This window comes from Sinocyclocheilus rhinocerous, unplaced genomic scaffold, assembly GCF_001515625.1.
Source record: "Sinocyclocheilus rhinocerous isolate Xijiao unplaced genomic scaffold, SAMN03320098_v1.1 scaffold552, whole genome shotgun sequence".
Lineage (NCBI taxonomy): Eukaryota > Metazoa > Chordata > Actinopteri > Cypriniformes > Cyprinidae > Sinocyclocheilus > Sinocyclocheilus rhinocerous.
The window spans coordinates 99074-116295 of NW_015625574.1; the positions used below are offsets into that span (position 1 = coordinate 99074).

Below are 17222 nucleotides of genomic sequence, written 5' to 3' on the forward strand. Positions count from 1 at the left end.
AATGTACAGTGGGGAAAAAAAGTATTTAGTCAGCCACCAATTGTGCAAGTTCTCCCACTTAAAAAGATGAGAGAGGCCTGTTAAATATTATATTTCCTCATGATCGAATCCAAGGGGAGCATATACAAACAAAATAAGATAGGCCCCAAGAGGGACCCCTGAGGTACCCCATAGGTGAGCAATGCAGAAAGAGGACGAGTGTATCTGATCTATCGGAGAGAAGCTCCAGCCTGTTTTCTGTTGATTCGGGCTAAAATGAAAGCTGATCAACTCAAACAGGACAGCTGATGATTTACATCTGTATCATAACACTTTGACTGCTACATACTTAGATCTTGAATTTGTTTTTGTTTTTTCAACAAGGATGCATTAAGTTGATCAAAAGTGACAGTAAAGTCTTTTACATTGTTACAAAAAAATATCTATTTCATATAAATGTTCTATTAACTTTGTTCATCAAATAATTCTGAATAAAATGTAACATTGCTTCCACAAAAAAAAAGAATAATAATCAGAAATGTTTCTTGAGCAGCAAATCAGCATATTAGAATGATTTCTGAAGATCATGTGACACTGAAGACTGGAGTAATGATGCTGAAAATACAGCTGCGCATCACAGAAATAAATTACAGTTTAACATACATTCACATAGAAAACAGCTACTTTAAACTAATATTTCACAATATTAGTTTTTACTTTTGATTTAAAAATCAATATTTTTTTCACTATTTTTACATTGAAAATATAAAAATGTACATTTTCAAATAAATTCAGCTTTTGTGAGCAGAAGAGACTTCTTTTTAAAAAAACATAAAAAATCTTACCAACCTCAAACTTTCGAACTTTTGTGCGTACATGTAACATTTATTATAATTAGCCTAGTTTGTGCAATTAAATGTATTTAAATTGATTTAAAAAATGTAAAATTCAGATGGATTGTGTTATGTTCTGAAATTGTTGCTAATAAATCTGCCAGGGGGGAAAAAATTGCAAAAGTTTGACTTTTAAGGGTACAACAGGGTTCTCCAAACTCATCAGGCATTATAAGAGAGACTCAGAACTGTTATCATGGCAAAATGAGGTTGCAAAAAGCGTGCCAATAATTTTGGCCTATGCGTATTTGATAAAAAACATTTATTTTAAAGATTTTTCTACCCCATTTTCAATTGTTTTACTTGATTGAAAAGTTCGATTTTTTTGTTTTGTTTTGTTTTTTTATAAAAGATAAAAATGAAAAACAATGCAGATCTATTTTTACAGATTTTTTTGCTTATATTTACCAAGGGGGCCAATACTTCTGAGCTCAACTGTCCATCTGTCACTGTATGTGATACTGCTGTGAGAAAACAGCACAGCCCATACTTCAAGAAATACAGACAGCATGCAGCATCTTTATTCTGTACAGCATTGGTCAAAATATGCTTGGATTAACACATTCCATATGAAGCTACTTTAAACTAATATTTCACAATATTAGTTTTTACTTTTGATTTAAAAATCAATATTTTTTTCACTATTTTTACATTGAAAATATAAAAATGTACATTTTCAAATAAATTCAGCTTTTGTGAGCAGAAGAGACTTCTTTTTAAAAAAAAAAAACATTAAAAATCTTACCAACCTCAAACTTTTGAACTTTTGTGCGTACATGTAACATTTATTATAATTAGCCTAGTTTGTGCAATTAAATGTATTTAAATTGATTTAAAAAATGTAAAATTCAGATGGATTGTGTTATGTTCTGAAATTGTTGCTAATAAATCTGCCAGGGGGAAAAAAATTGCAAAAGTTTGACTTTTAAGGGTACAACAGGGTTCTCCAAACTCATCAGGCATTATAAGAGAGACTCAGAACTGTTATCATGGCAAAATGAGGTTGCAAAAAGCGTGCCAATAATTTTGGCCTATGCGTATTTGATAAAAAACATTTATTTTAAAGATTTTTCTACCCCATTTTCAATTGTTTTACTTGATTGAAAAGTTCGATTTTTTTGTTTTGTTTTGTTTTTTTATAAAAGATAAAAATGAAAAACAATGCAGATCTATTTTTACAGATTTTTTTGCTTATATTTACCAAGGGGGCCAATACTTCTGAGCTCAACTGTCCATCTGTCACTGTATGTGATACTGCTGTGAGAAAACAGCACAGCCCATACTTCAAGAAATACAGACAGCATGCAGCATCTTTATTCTGTACAGCATTGGTCAAAATATGCTTGGATTAACACATTCCATATGAAACTGATGTCTTTAATACATTAATTTCCCATCGGCAAATATTATCAAAGTGACTGCAAAGAAGATCAAGATCTTGAATTTGATCTGTAGTTCAAAATGACAAAACATTTAAAGAAAAGACATCATGACATCCCAGTTTCACGCTGGGAAGCTTGCAGCGTTTCAGTCACGATTTGTTGCCCTCTAGTGATGTGAAGTAAATAATGACAAAACTTGCAAGTGCCTTTTATAGGAGGAATGGTTCACCCCCCCAAAAAATAACATTTGCTGAAAGTGTCCTCACACTTATACCAAGAGGATGAATTGCATCCTTTTGCTCACGCTGAAAAACAATTATTACTGTATTTGCATTACTTGTAAGGGTAGGTTTAGGGTTGTGGACGTTAATAAACCATAATTTGACAGGTAGCATTTTTCGTTGTCGAATTGTACCCACTGTTTTAATGGGAGGTAGCAAATTCTGAAAGGGTAGCACAAATCGACAAAGCACCACGATTACAGGTGACTATGGAACTGATAAAGTACACACTGATACACTTGCAAACATCTACAATATCACAATGTAGAGTATGCAGAGAATGTCATTTGTGTTACGACCGCTTTCATAAATACTTTGCGTAATCATGTCTAATCAGTGTCTCCATGTTTAGTAGAAGAAAATGGCTTTTGAACAGCATTCCCTTGAACAACTTATTTATTATTTAAATAAAACGCTCAAATTCGAAAGGCCCAAATATTTGGGGGTTTGTGTAGAGGCTAGACGCGATTGTGTTGAAGGTGCACTGGACAGGAAGCTTGCTATTCCTCCGGATGAGGATGAGGGAACATCGCTGAACTCACTGGCTGACAGATGAAGACAAGTCAAAGCAGGAGACCTAAGAGAGAAACATAATCAAGCCTTACAGAAATAACTCACTCGACTAGGGCTGGGTGATAAAACGATATCAAATTGAGTCGTGATAAAATGCATGTCAATAATAGGCTAACTCTTGCATGTCCTGCGTGCCTCTGTGTGAACGAATGGTGCGGTTTTTCTCAATAAATGAGACATCAACATGAGAACTTCATCTCCAGAGCTGCTCTGAGAGTCACTTTACACCGTTGACTTTGAGAAAGAAAAAAAAATACGTCAAATACACACTGAAACTGAAAGTAAAACTGAAAGACCTTCACGACAACCCGTCAAAATAAAAGTTCAGCTTAACTTGAAGAAATTATGACAGAAGTATATTACTATTGTATACTAAAATGTAATTCTCAAGTTATAATAACAATAATAATATTTTTTAAGGAATATCATACAACCAAGGTATTTCTTCATTATTTTATACAGTGCTGTTGTGCAGCATCTTGTTTGACAAAGAATAAAATGCAATGTTTTGTTGTAAATTAATTATTTTCATTACATTTTAAAAGACTGATTAAATTAGCTTTATTAACTCATTTAACTAGACACCATTTTTTTGTGACAAATTTGTATTGAATCTTGAAACACAGAATCCAATAAATAAAACGTAAAACAAAATTTAGAGGAAAATAAACCTGATTTCATTGGTCGCTAAATTAAAAGGTAGCTCTGTGGAGTTTAATTGCAAACAAACTAATTATCGTTGCATTCAATTTCAATGTCTAACAAATGTGTTGAAAGCATTTCCTGAATATCATGATAAATATCAATATTTTGTGACATGGATTGTGATCATATTTTTGGTCGTACTGCCCAGTCCTACACTTGACTGCTGTTACAACATCAAGATTATGGAAGACGACAGGAGCAAACGCTGCTGCCATCATGAGCACAGGCTGTTCTGGGCGCTCAGCGGCTCAAGTCAGAAGAGCTCAACCCTCATGTCACGATCTGCTTGGGTCCCTCCTTCAAAGTCCAAGGGATTTTTTCATCCATTTTATGATTAGAAGGAAAAATCTGTCTGCTTCCCTTACAGCAGTATTTCCCGAACTAGGTCACCTTTATTTTATATCGCTTTATACAACAGAGATTGTTTCAAAGCAGTTTCACAGTAATAAACTGTGTAAAGTTCATCAACTATGACACAAGTTTAATTCAGCGATAAGCAGCTCTGTGGAAGACAATAGTGTTGTTATTCAGCTCGAGTTGATTCACTTCAGGTCTTAGGGTTTGTGAAGAAACTGCAAGTTGATGAAAGGCTAATGATTAAAGCATACTAATTTAAAATAAAAAAATATTAAAATAAAAACAAATAAAAATTACTAAAACAAGATTTTATTTGTTTAGACATCACATGACCACTGACCAACATCAGAGAACCATGAACATATGAAAGTGATGTTAAATTAAATATTAATTTACAATCTCAGAGGGACTTCAAATAAATGTTTCTGGTTAAAGTAGTTTGGCTGACAAACAAGGCTTGGGAATCTCTCCTTAAACATCTGAATAGAATTTAATGTGCCCATTTTTCCTAGTAATGTCATTTAATTTAAAGGGGTCATAAAGTTAGAAACCAAAATTCCCTTGATCTCTTGACATATGAAGGGGCCATTGTGCTATAAAAACATCCTGTAAGTTTCAGAACTCAAAACTTTGTAGTTAGTCTAAAAACAGCTTATATTGAAGCCAGTCTGCTAAAACAGTGTTTCCCAACCGGGGTGCCACAAATTATCATATCGAAGTTAGAAATTCAAATATTGTGACAAAATTAATTTTGTAGGGTGCCACAAGTTTGTTAAAATTTCTAAAGGGTGCCGCGACTAAAAAAAGTTTGGGAAACACTGTGCTAAAACATCAGCTTGCGGAAAGTTCTACTCTATGATATAATAGTGTGGATAAGCACCGCCTCCGCAGAAGATGATCAATGCCTGCTTCTACATCACTGCCTGTTTAGCCCCGCCCACCGATTCTACATCCCTGCCTTTTTAGCCCTGCCCACCGATTCATGCATGTAGTGTTTACGATAGAGGCGAACATGCAGGTTTACACAGAAACCAAACGATAAAGATGCTCCAAAGACAAGACGCTGTTCAGTGCCAAACTGTGGAAAAACAGTGTTTGCGTTGCCTTCCTTCTGATCCCAACGTTAGGAAAGAGTGGATGAACTTTTTTATTTTTAATTAAGTTCCAGACCGCGTCAGTAAGAACTCGGTCCTTTGTTCACTTCATTTTACTGTGGATTCGTTTACAAACTAGGCACAATTCGACGCAGGGTTTTCAGAAAGATCGAAACTAAAAGACAATGCTGTGTGACTATATTGGATCCGACAGTAATGTCACAACACACAAGTGTAACTGTTTTTATTACGTGATCACTTTTGCTTTGTCTGTTAAACAGATCGTTTGATATTAACTGAGTATTTATGCGTTTTTGACCTAAATCACAGTAGCGTCTGTCTGTCAGGAATGTACGCTAGGGGTGTAAGAAAATATCGATACACGTGAGTATCGCAATATTTTGTTTGGTGATACTGTATCGATTCTCAAAAAAATGTATACAAGATTCATGGCCATTGTTTCGTTTTGAGTTTATATCCCGCTAGATAGCACTCTTCTTACCTCTGAACTTAAACAGTGACAACGTGTGTGTTCCGCTCCTGCAAGGTTTGTCCAGTCCCGCCCGCTCCCGCAAACATTCTAATATTACATATAATTTTCGTGTATCAGGGAGCCGCTATCAATGGGGAGTATTTAAATCTCTTTTGAATGAGCGCTTGCGCTGTTCACTTTCACTTTCGATTTCGCGATCACGCGCACTCTGAGTAAAGGGAGCGCATCTTACGATATAAGATATTTGTCAGTGAGCTCCGGATCTGTTGAGTAGCAAAAACTCCACAATTGTCTTGTAGGTCATCCCTCCTCTCGACCCATGATCAGTCAAATCTGACTCCTGCAAGCACTTATTGTTCCCCCTTTACTCATACTGCACAAAAAGTGGTTCAATAGCGTTGAATGTTACAGGGGTAGATTAATGCAAATGCAGATCCCACTGTGTTCTGGTTAATATATATCTCTATATATATAGAACTGGGATTGCGTCCAAGAGAGCGCGTGATTCCGCCTATCTATCCTGCCTTCACTAACTGCAAGTTAATCAATAACGAATTGTGATTGGATAGTAATTTTTATCTTGACTCACCTATCATGTCTTTGTTCAGTCGTTCCTGTAACTCGAGGGCCAGCTGATGAAGCCAGAGCTGCACCTGCATAAGAGAGCGGGTTACACCAGAGCACGAGCATCAAGAGTCCACACCAATGTCAAATGTCAAGGGCTGTCAAAACGGCATTCGAATTTTGTACTTAAATATTATCAATATTCAAATTATATTCTAATTTAAAAGGCATAATTTCAGTTAGGGTGAAAAAAAGCATTTGGCTTCTCTCCTGAGGCCAAAAGAGAGCGCATCGAGCAAAACATTACTAATGCATGTTTATTCAAAGCAATAAAATAACACGACTATCTTTGAAAAAAGTGCATAATGTTTAAAATACCATATATAATTAATTAAGTTGCTTAAACAATCAGAAACAAAACAGCATCATGTATGTATGTATAGTTTGATACAAAGATCCGAAAACCAATCACAAAGAGTACTTTTTTCGTTTAAAAACATGAGATGCAGTGGGATGGGGAAAAACCGGCATAAAGTCTCGAGACATGTTTTTTAAAAGTTGAACTTACATTAATTTTACATGGCTTTCTAAACATGTGGCTCTCTTGTGCGAGATGCGAGTGCAACGGTGATAGATGTCCCTCTAGAAATATAGCCATAAATATGCGTTCTGTGTGAACGGCTTGGTTTCAGTTTTCAGTTTCTCCGCATTGATGTTCTCTTTTTCCGCAGTATTTTGAATGAACAACGTAGCAGCGCCGCATCTATTGGGTTCAACTTGATAGGCTAAAAGAAGCATTAAAATGCAACGATGTGCCACTGATAAAGCTGCCTGACGCACTTCTAAAATTTGAATGCAACGTTTTTGCATTCAAATGTGGATTTTTATTTTCAATTCGACGAATATTTGAAATGCAAATTTTTTTTGACAGCCCTACCATGTACCTGCTGTTCTGTAGCCAAACAGGTTTTTCCTGGGAAGTTCTTACTGCAGCCAATGGATTTGGGGAGCTGTCGAGGCACGACCTGAGGAACAGAGACGAAATGAGCAACTCTACCTGAGATACATTTACTACAGAACTTTCCATGACTTTTTAAGATTGTACTGATTTTGATGAATTTTTCAGGTCTGAATCTTTCTAAGGCACATCTTCCACTGGCAGGTTTTTCGGGTTCTCACCCGGTCTTCTCTCCGAAGTTCTGCTCCAGCTCGATCTTGCTGAACTGAGTGAGATCTCCAATGTTTTCCACTCGCAGTCTCCATGATGGACGTCCCCAGCTTCCCGCCCATTCTCACTGTTATGGGATACTATGAGAATCAAGTGTAATATCATAGTACAAGTTATCTACTTACATTTTACTGATGGGAAGGGTGCTGAAGAGTTCTGGAATGGATCCCAGTGGCAAAACTGTTTGGCGATTAGGCTTGTTTAAGCCACATGCTAGTTTGGCTAACAAAATACAATTTGGATTGACCTTGCTAGTGTTGAAGATGCCATCCTCTGATTCATGTGAAGATTTGATTCATGTAAATTCCAGCGATAGTTCACTAAGCAAGAACACAGACCATGTTTTGGAGAAATTCTTCACTGATGCATTCTGGGACACACTAGTGTTTCCCTGTGGTCATGTGTGTGTCGTACTAGCACTAAATCGTAACGTCACATTTATCTCTGAAAAGACATTCTATGAAGAAAAGAACATTCTATAATATTTTAGACATTCTAAAAAAATCACTCTAAAGGAGCATTTTGATAAATACGTATTGTATTACGTATTCATCAAATTTTTAACCAGTTTAATGTATCTTTAAATAAATCTCTCATTAAAAGAAGTTATAACAGTCACGGTTTGCATGTTTATATTTCAATAAGAAGTAAGGCATAATTATATAATTACATACAAGAACTACCTCATGCACAATTTAAATGTTTCTTATACAACTGTTTTTGAGTGTTGATTATTATATCTAATACCAATTGGATTTGAACATCTGCCCGAGTTGTTAATTTTAACCTTTAATATTATATTAATGTACCAAATGACAGAGATCCCTGTGTAGTTTACAACTTCTGCTGCTCTGCAGACACCAACACACCGCTCTAGTGGTGCACCGCTATTAGTTTTTAAACAGCCGATGCCGATATCTTAGAGAGCAGGGGGCCGATATATCATTTTTATTTATTCTAATTAACATTTAAGAAATTTGAAATAATTTGAAAACGATAAATGTGTAAAATAAACATACTTGTACTCAGGATGAAAACTACTTTATTCTGTAATCCTATTACAGTATTCTTCACAAATAAAGAAATATTTCAAATTAAAACTGCAAGCAGCATTGAAAGGGCCCTCGCACCCGGGCTCAACGCCACCCGGTGGCTTTAGGAAAACAGAGAACGGTGAGCAATGTGCATTTAAAGTGGTAAATATAGGAGGACTATGTCAAAGTCATTACTATAACTGCATATTGGCATGTAGATGTCTGCAAGCCAGGACTTAACATATGAAGGTTGGTGCAGATTGAACATGGTATTTGTGAGTTAGTATAAAACATGACGTATCCTGTTGCCAGCAGGTGGCATTATTACTGAATATTGGCATGTACATGTGTTCAGGCCAGGACTCTTGCCAAGCATGTGAAGTTTGGTGTAGATCGGACATGGCATGTTTAAGCTAGTGTAAAACAAGTCATTTCCAGCAGGTGGCGCTATGATTATAACGGAAGATTGGCCTTTAGATGTGTTCAGGACAGGACTTTTGAATATAATGTAACTTAGGAAATAAACTACTGATACTGCATACTGGTTGAGCAACAAATCATGCAAAAATAAATTACAAAAATAAGGTTTGATGACACAATGACACTAAAGTTTCTACGGAAAACAAACATGGGCCTTTCTTTTCCTATTTTTCAGTTATTACCATTAATTGATTACACTGTATTAACTCTGTTGCTGTTTTGAAACTGTTAATGTAATTATCTTGAACACAAAATTGACTTTTCTCAATGTATATAAGATAAACACTGTTGACCCATATTTAGTTACTTACTGTGCTATTACATTGTGAATAATTACCCTCTAACTCTAGCACTCTCTATTCTAATTCTATTCTTTTAAAAAAAACTTGTCCCTTTTAGACTTGCACTCTTCATTTACTGCTTGGTTTCTTTTTTTTAAAAACCTAACACTAGCTTCTCTAATCTTTTTGTATTCAATGTATTTGTTTTCTTTTTATTTATTATATAATAAAAAAAACTGGCTACATGTACTGCATTAAGCTAACTGAGACTTGTCATAGCACTTGCAGATCATTGCTCTTTGCTCTCATGTAAATGTAGATGTAAATGACCGGAAATGTATTTGATAACACTTTATTTTAAGGTGTCCTTGTAACAAATGTTACATCTACTATGCATAATTACGTGCTAAGCCAACCCCTAACCATATAGTAAGTGCATGTAGTTAATTAATATTACTCAGTACCACAGACTGTAGTTTTTCTGTTAGGTAAAGATTTTCGAAGCGCAGTGCATGTCAAAAGAAAGGCAGACTGCCACATGCAGTGCCTCATTTGGATGTGTCTGAAGTCTTGGAGCTCGACTTCCCTACGTTTCTCCTACAAATGGGCCTTGAGCTTGTTTGGAGGTTCTAGCAGGGGAGCGCAGCTACTTCTATACCGACGTTGGTCCGCGGGAATCGTCCTCTTCCACCGAGCGCGGAGCTTCGGGAGGGACACACATGGAGCGGTGAGGGAGGAAGGGGACACCCGCCTAGCCAGCCAGATCAGCCGAATCAACCCTAGCGATCAATGGGGTGACAGATGTCGCAACCAGATCGCCCTCACATCCGAGAAACTGCGCCCGCTCATGAAGCTTATATACCTCGGACTCCAGCTGTGCTTGTCTTCGACGGTGACCTCACATCCACTTGCTGCTTTCATGCGTTTGTTATACTTACGCGATCGAATATAGATGTGTGCAAGACGACACGAATACGATTTTTGTATTCGTTCGTTTATTATAGTATTTTAAAACGTAAACAGTTGGTATTTCCCACAATGCTTTGCTGCCACGCGCAGCGCTGCCATTGGCGTACGTAATAGTGACGTAAACTGAATGCCACCGTTACAAAGCGTTAATGAAAACGGACCGATTTAACTTATACGATCAAATATAGATGTTTGAAACACGACACGAATGCGAATAGTGTATTAATTCATTTATTATACTCTTTTAAAACTAAAACAGTTGGTATTTCCCACAATGCGTTGCTGCCATGTAAACTAGTTGCAAACGTATGGAAGGCGGACGGGGCCAAAAGTCTTTAAACGGAACGCGTGAAATGCGACCGTGTCAACACGCGTTTCTTTTGTACGTGTAGACACGCAGGTTTTGGCCGCATTAAGGCGTCAGTTTTGTCAGTTTATTTGGTACGTGTAAAGACGCAGTTTGACCGCATTAAGGTGGTCTTAATGTGGTCAGAATGTACACATTCTGGCCGTTAAGGTGGCAATTCTGAACATGTAATATTTTTTAAGGCATTAAAATCTATTTACCCTCATATTAATACTTTCTTTAGTTTATGGTGTCATTAAGTAGGCCTAGTGTTGTAGCTAGTAAATTAATAAATGTAATGAGATGTAAAGAGTTTTGTTGTTTGTTTTTTTTTTATAGGTTACTTTTAGCCTACTCCCAGGTCAATGTACCTTCAGGTCATTTGAACAGAAATTAAGCTAGATTTTTCTCTTTTTTTCATGGGTTAAAAATTAGAATAGGCTTTAATATTTTAATATATATTTTTTAATATTTGTTTTGAATGCCAACTAGTTAGAATACATTTGATTGAAAAACAAAGGATTTGTTGTTTGATGTTCAGAACAGAATAACTACAGTAATTTATGTGTGTGTATAAATTATGTATTTGTGTCTTCAAGCACATTTTGGAACTCCTGGACTCGGTCACACAACTCGCACCACCTTGAGACCGAGACCGACGCCGTCCAGCCACTAGAGTTAAGCCAACAAAGAGATTAAATTGCTTGTGGAAAAAATAATTTTGTTTTTTTAGTATTTAGCCTACGTAGGCACTGGGCAAATGCAGGCTTTTCCGGTGGAAAAACATATAAAATAATAGGCCTAGTAAGCCTATTATTTATATACACTCTTAAAAATAAAGGTGCTTCACGATGCCATAGAATAACCTTTTTATGCAATTTCAAAAATAAGGATGAATAACTTTTGGCGCAGAACAGCAGGCAAACTCATGCTCTCCTGAGACGGCGCAGTCAGCGAGAAGAGTTATTTGAAATGCATAGAATGTGTAAATAATAATAACAATTATTATTATTATTATTTTTAATATTATTATAAAGCAGTGAACATTATTTGACATTTACATTTTAGTTCTCCCCTTATTAATTCCTGACCTGCACCGCATGATCTAAATAGGCCTAGCTATTTTTTCTCCACACGTTCAAATATTAGTAGGCTACTACAATTTATGAATTACAGTGTCAGATTATAGGGTAGAGTGGGGGAAAACGCCCCCCTTAAGGACTGTGTAATTTTTTTCTGTGAAATAAAAGTTAAATGTAGGCTATTACGAAAAGTTATCATAGTTTTAGTGACAATGACATAAATTATAAACAAAGTATGAAAAATGTCCAGAGTTTGCATGTTATTAGATTTATAACAAAAATTAAATTTGTGCCAAGGGGGCGTTTTACCCTCCATGGGTGGGGTAAAATACCCCCAGTCTGACAAAGCAATGTGCTTTAAACATTTACTGCAAAATCAGAGTGCAGGCAGTTTTAGCTTAAAATTTAAAAGAATATAATCAATAATTATGAATTACAAAATTATAATAGCCTATTTGAAACATTTTGTTAGCTGATGCTAACTGCTCGCTAACTAGCTACCTGATGCTAACTTGAGGTAATTTTTAAATATGAAATCCAAATATTTTTATTCAACCAACTAGTTAGAATACATTTGATTGAAAAACAAAGGATTTGTTGTTTGATGTTCAGAACAGAATAACTACAGTAATTTATGTGTGTGTATAAATTATGTATTTGTGTCTTCAAGCACATTTTGGAAAGTAACAATGAATCGTCACACAAAAAAAAAGGAATCGTGACGTAATTTCAGATTTCACGAAAAAAATAATGATTTCACTCCTAAGAAAACAAATTATTTTTCCATCAGAAGTGGCTGAACAACAATTGGTATGCACTCCTCCACATATGCTCCATAAGCTACTCCTGGACTCGGACACACAACTCGCACCACCTTGAGACCGACGCCGACGCCGTCCAAGAGTTAAGCCAATAAAGAGATTCAATTGCTTGTGGAAAAAATAATTTGGTTTTTTTTAGTGTTTAGCCTAGGTAGGCACTGGTTGTTCTGATCTCTTCTGAAATCATTATTTCAAGATTAAAGCAGTCTGGTGTTTCCGCAAATCTGCGTCCAGGATAGATCATACTGAAGTAGGCTACCAATGAATGGAGCAGGGGGCTTATAATTAGGGATCTTCTGATTTCTGATTATCACTGGCTTAACCAGTTTCAGTTTTCATGATTATAGAAAAAAGTCCACTTTTTGTTATGTGCTAGCAGGGTGAATACCACCTGGTTAGGTAATAATCACGCTGTATCCTCTAAAGCCCGGGATACACTGCACGACTTTTGGCTGTCCCAGACGAAAGATTGCCATCGTGAAGCAATCGTGGCGATTTCTGTGATCGTGGCTCTTTGCAAAATCAGAGGCATTAAAGTGCACTCACCGCTCAAAATACCATTGATTTCGTCAACTCACGAATCCTCTTAAGAACCACTGAAAACGGATTGGAGATGCTTTTACTTTGCCTCATAATCCTTCTGCATGTTATATTTTTTTCAACGGCTTTGAAAAAGTGGTGGGGGCATATTTTACCAGTCCCACCCGCAAATTACGCCTATGATTAATTATTAATTATAAAACTGGATTTAATACATCTTTGCTAAAACTCATGTGGTCCTGTGTTGAAAATATAAGTACGTTTCTATTGTTAAAAACTATGAACAGAATTACCGCTAGCAACTATAGCTAAGCAAAACAAGCAAAAAGGACATGCACTGACGTATTATATGACAAATCATTACGTAACACTGACATCACAATGTATTATCCCTCACGAACAAATATAAATGTGTAGGCTACAGTAAAAAAAAAAAAAAATACATTTTGATAAATGCATAAACAGGCTAACATTGTAATATTGACAATACAAACAAAATGAAACATCACAATAGAAAATAATGCATTGTCTTACATATATAAGTTATATTGATCAGAACCATAAAATCTATATTCTTTGTTAAAAAGTGACTATTAACCAAAAAATTAAAGGTATAAGGATGTATTTTAAGTGTGAAATAATTTTGCCCACATAGATCCCATAAAGGTCCCATATGTTCAAACAGGGACCCACATTGTGAAACACACATGGGGCCCACATAAATTGCCCATTTTCAGCCCATGCCCACACGGAACCCATGCTGCCCAGGCATGACCCATATGGGGCCCACATATCAATGTTGGCTGGGTAACTGGACCAAGATTATTTAGTTTCTAAATAATGTGCACATATATGTTGCGTAATCTTGATATTTACGATTGTATTTTGACGAGTCACGATTATTAGCCTACTTGACTAGTCAGAGTGACGCTTGGATCATAGATAATAAAACGGCTTGCGATACACATTTCATATCATAGCTGGCTGTCGTCATGACTTGGCTATTTTTAATCTAAAAAAGTCTATAATGACTCTGCACACGGTTAATTTGCCTGTTGTTTTTCATCATTCACTCAGCAGAAGCTCGTCTGAAAAGCTTGAGCTGTTTAAAAGTGATCCATGAAACTGTGTAATTATGTCATTCAACACCTCGAGTGGGGATTGTTGATATCAGCATTGTTTCTTGCTTTAGTTTTTTTTTTTATCTCAAGCCCACTAGCCTGCATTTGGACTTTAGCACCACCCACGAGTTACGCAACACCTGAAAACATAAAACTCCCTGCTGCACACTTTATCTTTTACAGGAAGACAGCGTTTTGAAGTGGGTGAACCTGTCCGAGAAAGTTGTGTTGCATTACTTCAATGGCAGAGGGAAGATGGAGTCGGTCCGATGGCTGCTGGCTGCAGCTGGAGTCCAGGTTTGTGGCGTAAAGTCTGGAAAAGTTTTACGCGTCGATGCAATTATGCATGTAACTTCTTTATAATGATGTTTAATGAAAATAGTTGCAAATAGTATGCATGACAACTTACCATTGCTACTTTAGTAATTGAATGTGTACATCATAATGTAATCTCGAGATAAATGGGCAGTTTTGGGCAAGTTACTCTGAAGGTTTAAGCTGGTCCTTTGCTGGTTTATGCTGGTCCTGCCAGCACATGACCAGCATAAACCAGCAAAGGACCAGCTTAAACCAGCACATGACCAGCATAAACCAGCAAAGGACCAGCTTAAACCAGCAAAGGACCAGCTTAAACCAGCAAAGGACCAGCTTAAACCAGCATCCCAGCGTCAAAACATACCTAACCAGCATATGCTGGTTTTTTCAACAGGGAGAGCAAATACATAAACATTGAATATCATCAAGTCTGAAAAACGCTTTCGCTCTGTTAGCTTTATAAATCTTAACACAAGAATTTATATATTTTACAACTGTGATTGTCCAAGCTACAGTTTTACCTCAGTCCTGCCATGATTCCTGCAGGCATTAATTTCCCAGATTTCCTGAACCTCATTCCCATCACAACAGTCAGAACACCGGCGGCGACTAGAGTCATGAAAAAGTAAGTTTGAAGCTGATATATGCTGTATTTCTAAAGGGTGGACATTAGTGATTTTATTTGTATACTTACTCAGAGAGGTCCAGTAATCGTGTGGATCATTTGTTATTTTATATGCTCCATATGCAGACACACTTCCAAAGAAGAGTCCGGCAATTAATGACACCACACTTCCTGCAGAAGTCAGGAATTATATTAAATATCTCCACCAATCCCTTACAATAAAGTACAGTGATGTTATGGGATGAATATAGATTGCAGACATAGTACATCAATTATGATTTTGCAATTATATTACCATGGTAGCATGTTCGAAAATATAGTAATAGCATAGTACTTTTTTGTTAGCTATACAATACAAATGTGAAAGGTGCATGCTTAAAACTCTATTAGAACCATGAAAAGTCGACAAAAAGCGAACATTTTAGAGTTATAAACCTATTAGAAATTAGATTTTTTTTTTAAATTGATCAATAAATATAATTTTCTATCATCTGCACACGTTCCTTTTACACCACAGTGAAGAAATACCTTTTCTTTTATAGCCCATAAAGCCGCCCAGAGCAAGAGCTGCAGCATAGGCGAAGCCCCACCAGTCCACTGCCATTCTGTGCTAGAAACCGTTCAGCTTAAAACCTATTAGAAATTAGATTTTTTTTGTTTAAATTGATCAATAAATATAATTTTCTATCATCTGCACACGTTCCTTTTACACCACAGTGAAGAAATACCTTTTCTTTTATAGCCCATAAAGCCGCCCAGAGCAAGAGCTGCAGCATAGGCGAAGCCCCACCAGTCCACTGCCATTCTGTGCTAGAAACCGTTCAGACAGCGAGGGAACATTATAACATATACACACTACGGTACATACACAAGAACACATTATTACACATTACAACAAACCGAACATACACATTCAGCAATACCTTTACCAAATATCGCGAGTGAACCGCGGGTATTTATAGTGAAATCGCTGGAAAAGAGCGGACAGAAGTTGTGCATGAGCTGGACTGATACGCAGCAGCAGTCTGGTCTGATCTGATCTGTGCTGAAGTTCATAACAAGGAACTAACGACATGATGACGCCAGAGCGAGGAAGTGAATCAAGAGGCTTGTTTGAGATGCGCCTCTATGGAGCGCATTTTGTGCCAATATTCATCAAACAAATCCAGCGTTCTGCAAATAAACACAATTTGCTTTGCAAAGAAAAACTCGACTTTCAAACAAACGCAAAGTGATTTGCAAATACAAAACTCTATTTGAGAGAAAATGCAGAGGTATGGACAAATATACTGTATGTACTGTGTGTTACAACTGTGAGACTCATTTGACTTTTTATGAGGAAATTTGGCTTGATTTTCTCACAAATGCGTCAAGGCAGATTTTCTCACAAATGCGATTTTTTTTTCCAAAAACAGCAAATGGCGCTGTCGGTCAATTTACGCTGTCTCCCGAGACCCGAAACACCTGTTTACCTTTTCAGACCAATATGAGTGGGGAACAGGTGAGTTTCTGTCTTACTATATCTATAATTAACCATATAGATGTTTTAACAAAGCGACCGTACTACAATGTCAGTGAAATTCACAATAAGTGCTTGTTTACATGATTGATTAGTTCAAAAATCAGTAGTGACATGGCTAAACATTTAACTAGGCAGTCTCTCCCTATAAAAACTGATCCATTTCCATACTTCTCCATACCTCTTATCCTCTGTTGGATCGCGGGATATAGAATATATACGTATGTTGATACAATTGTTCAACATTCAAAACAATGCAGGGGTATAACAATATATCGTGTCACAATATATTGTAATGCTAAAATGCAAATGTATTATGGATAGCGACAATATTGTGTACCAAATTTTGAATTTTATTTTTACGTTAGGTCAAGTAAGATTTATTGTCATTCTGCTATATATGTTGAGACATAGCCTACAGTGGAGAGAAATGTTGTAGGCTAACCTCTGCAGTAAAAGTTTAAACAAGTATAAAACTACACATAGACAACCTACTGAAAGGAGTAAGCTAATCTAATTATACAAATAGGCTGTTATATA

General features: G+C 36.4%; 1 protein-coding gene across 1 annotated transcript; it reads right to left on the reverse strand.

Annotated features, from left to right (window-relative positions):
• Positions 1-3098: 3098 nt before the first annotated feature.
• LOC107751370 (uncharacterized) lies at positions 3099-16288 on the reverse strand. The gene is made up of 9 exons (XM_016567091.1): positions 16073-16288; positions 15892-15973; positions 15233-15334; positions 15060-15147; positions 14461-14536; positions 7501-7629; positions 7266-7346; positions 6347-6410; positions 3099-3112 (listed from the first exon to the last, which is right to left on the reverse strand). Exons 1-9 carry the CDS (start codon positions 16217-16219, stop codon positions 3099-3101), a joined length of 783 nt encoding a protein of 260 aa, XP_016422577.1. The 5' UTR covers positions 16220-16288.
• Between the last annotated feature and the right edge of the window lie 934 nt (positions 16289-17222).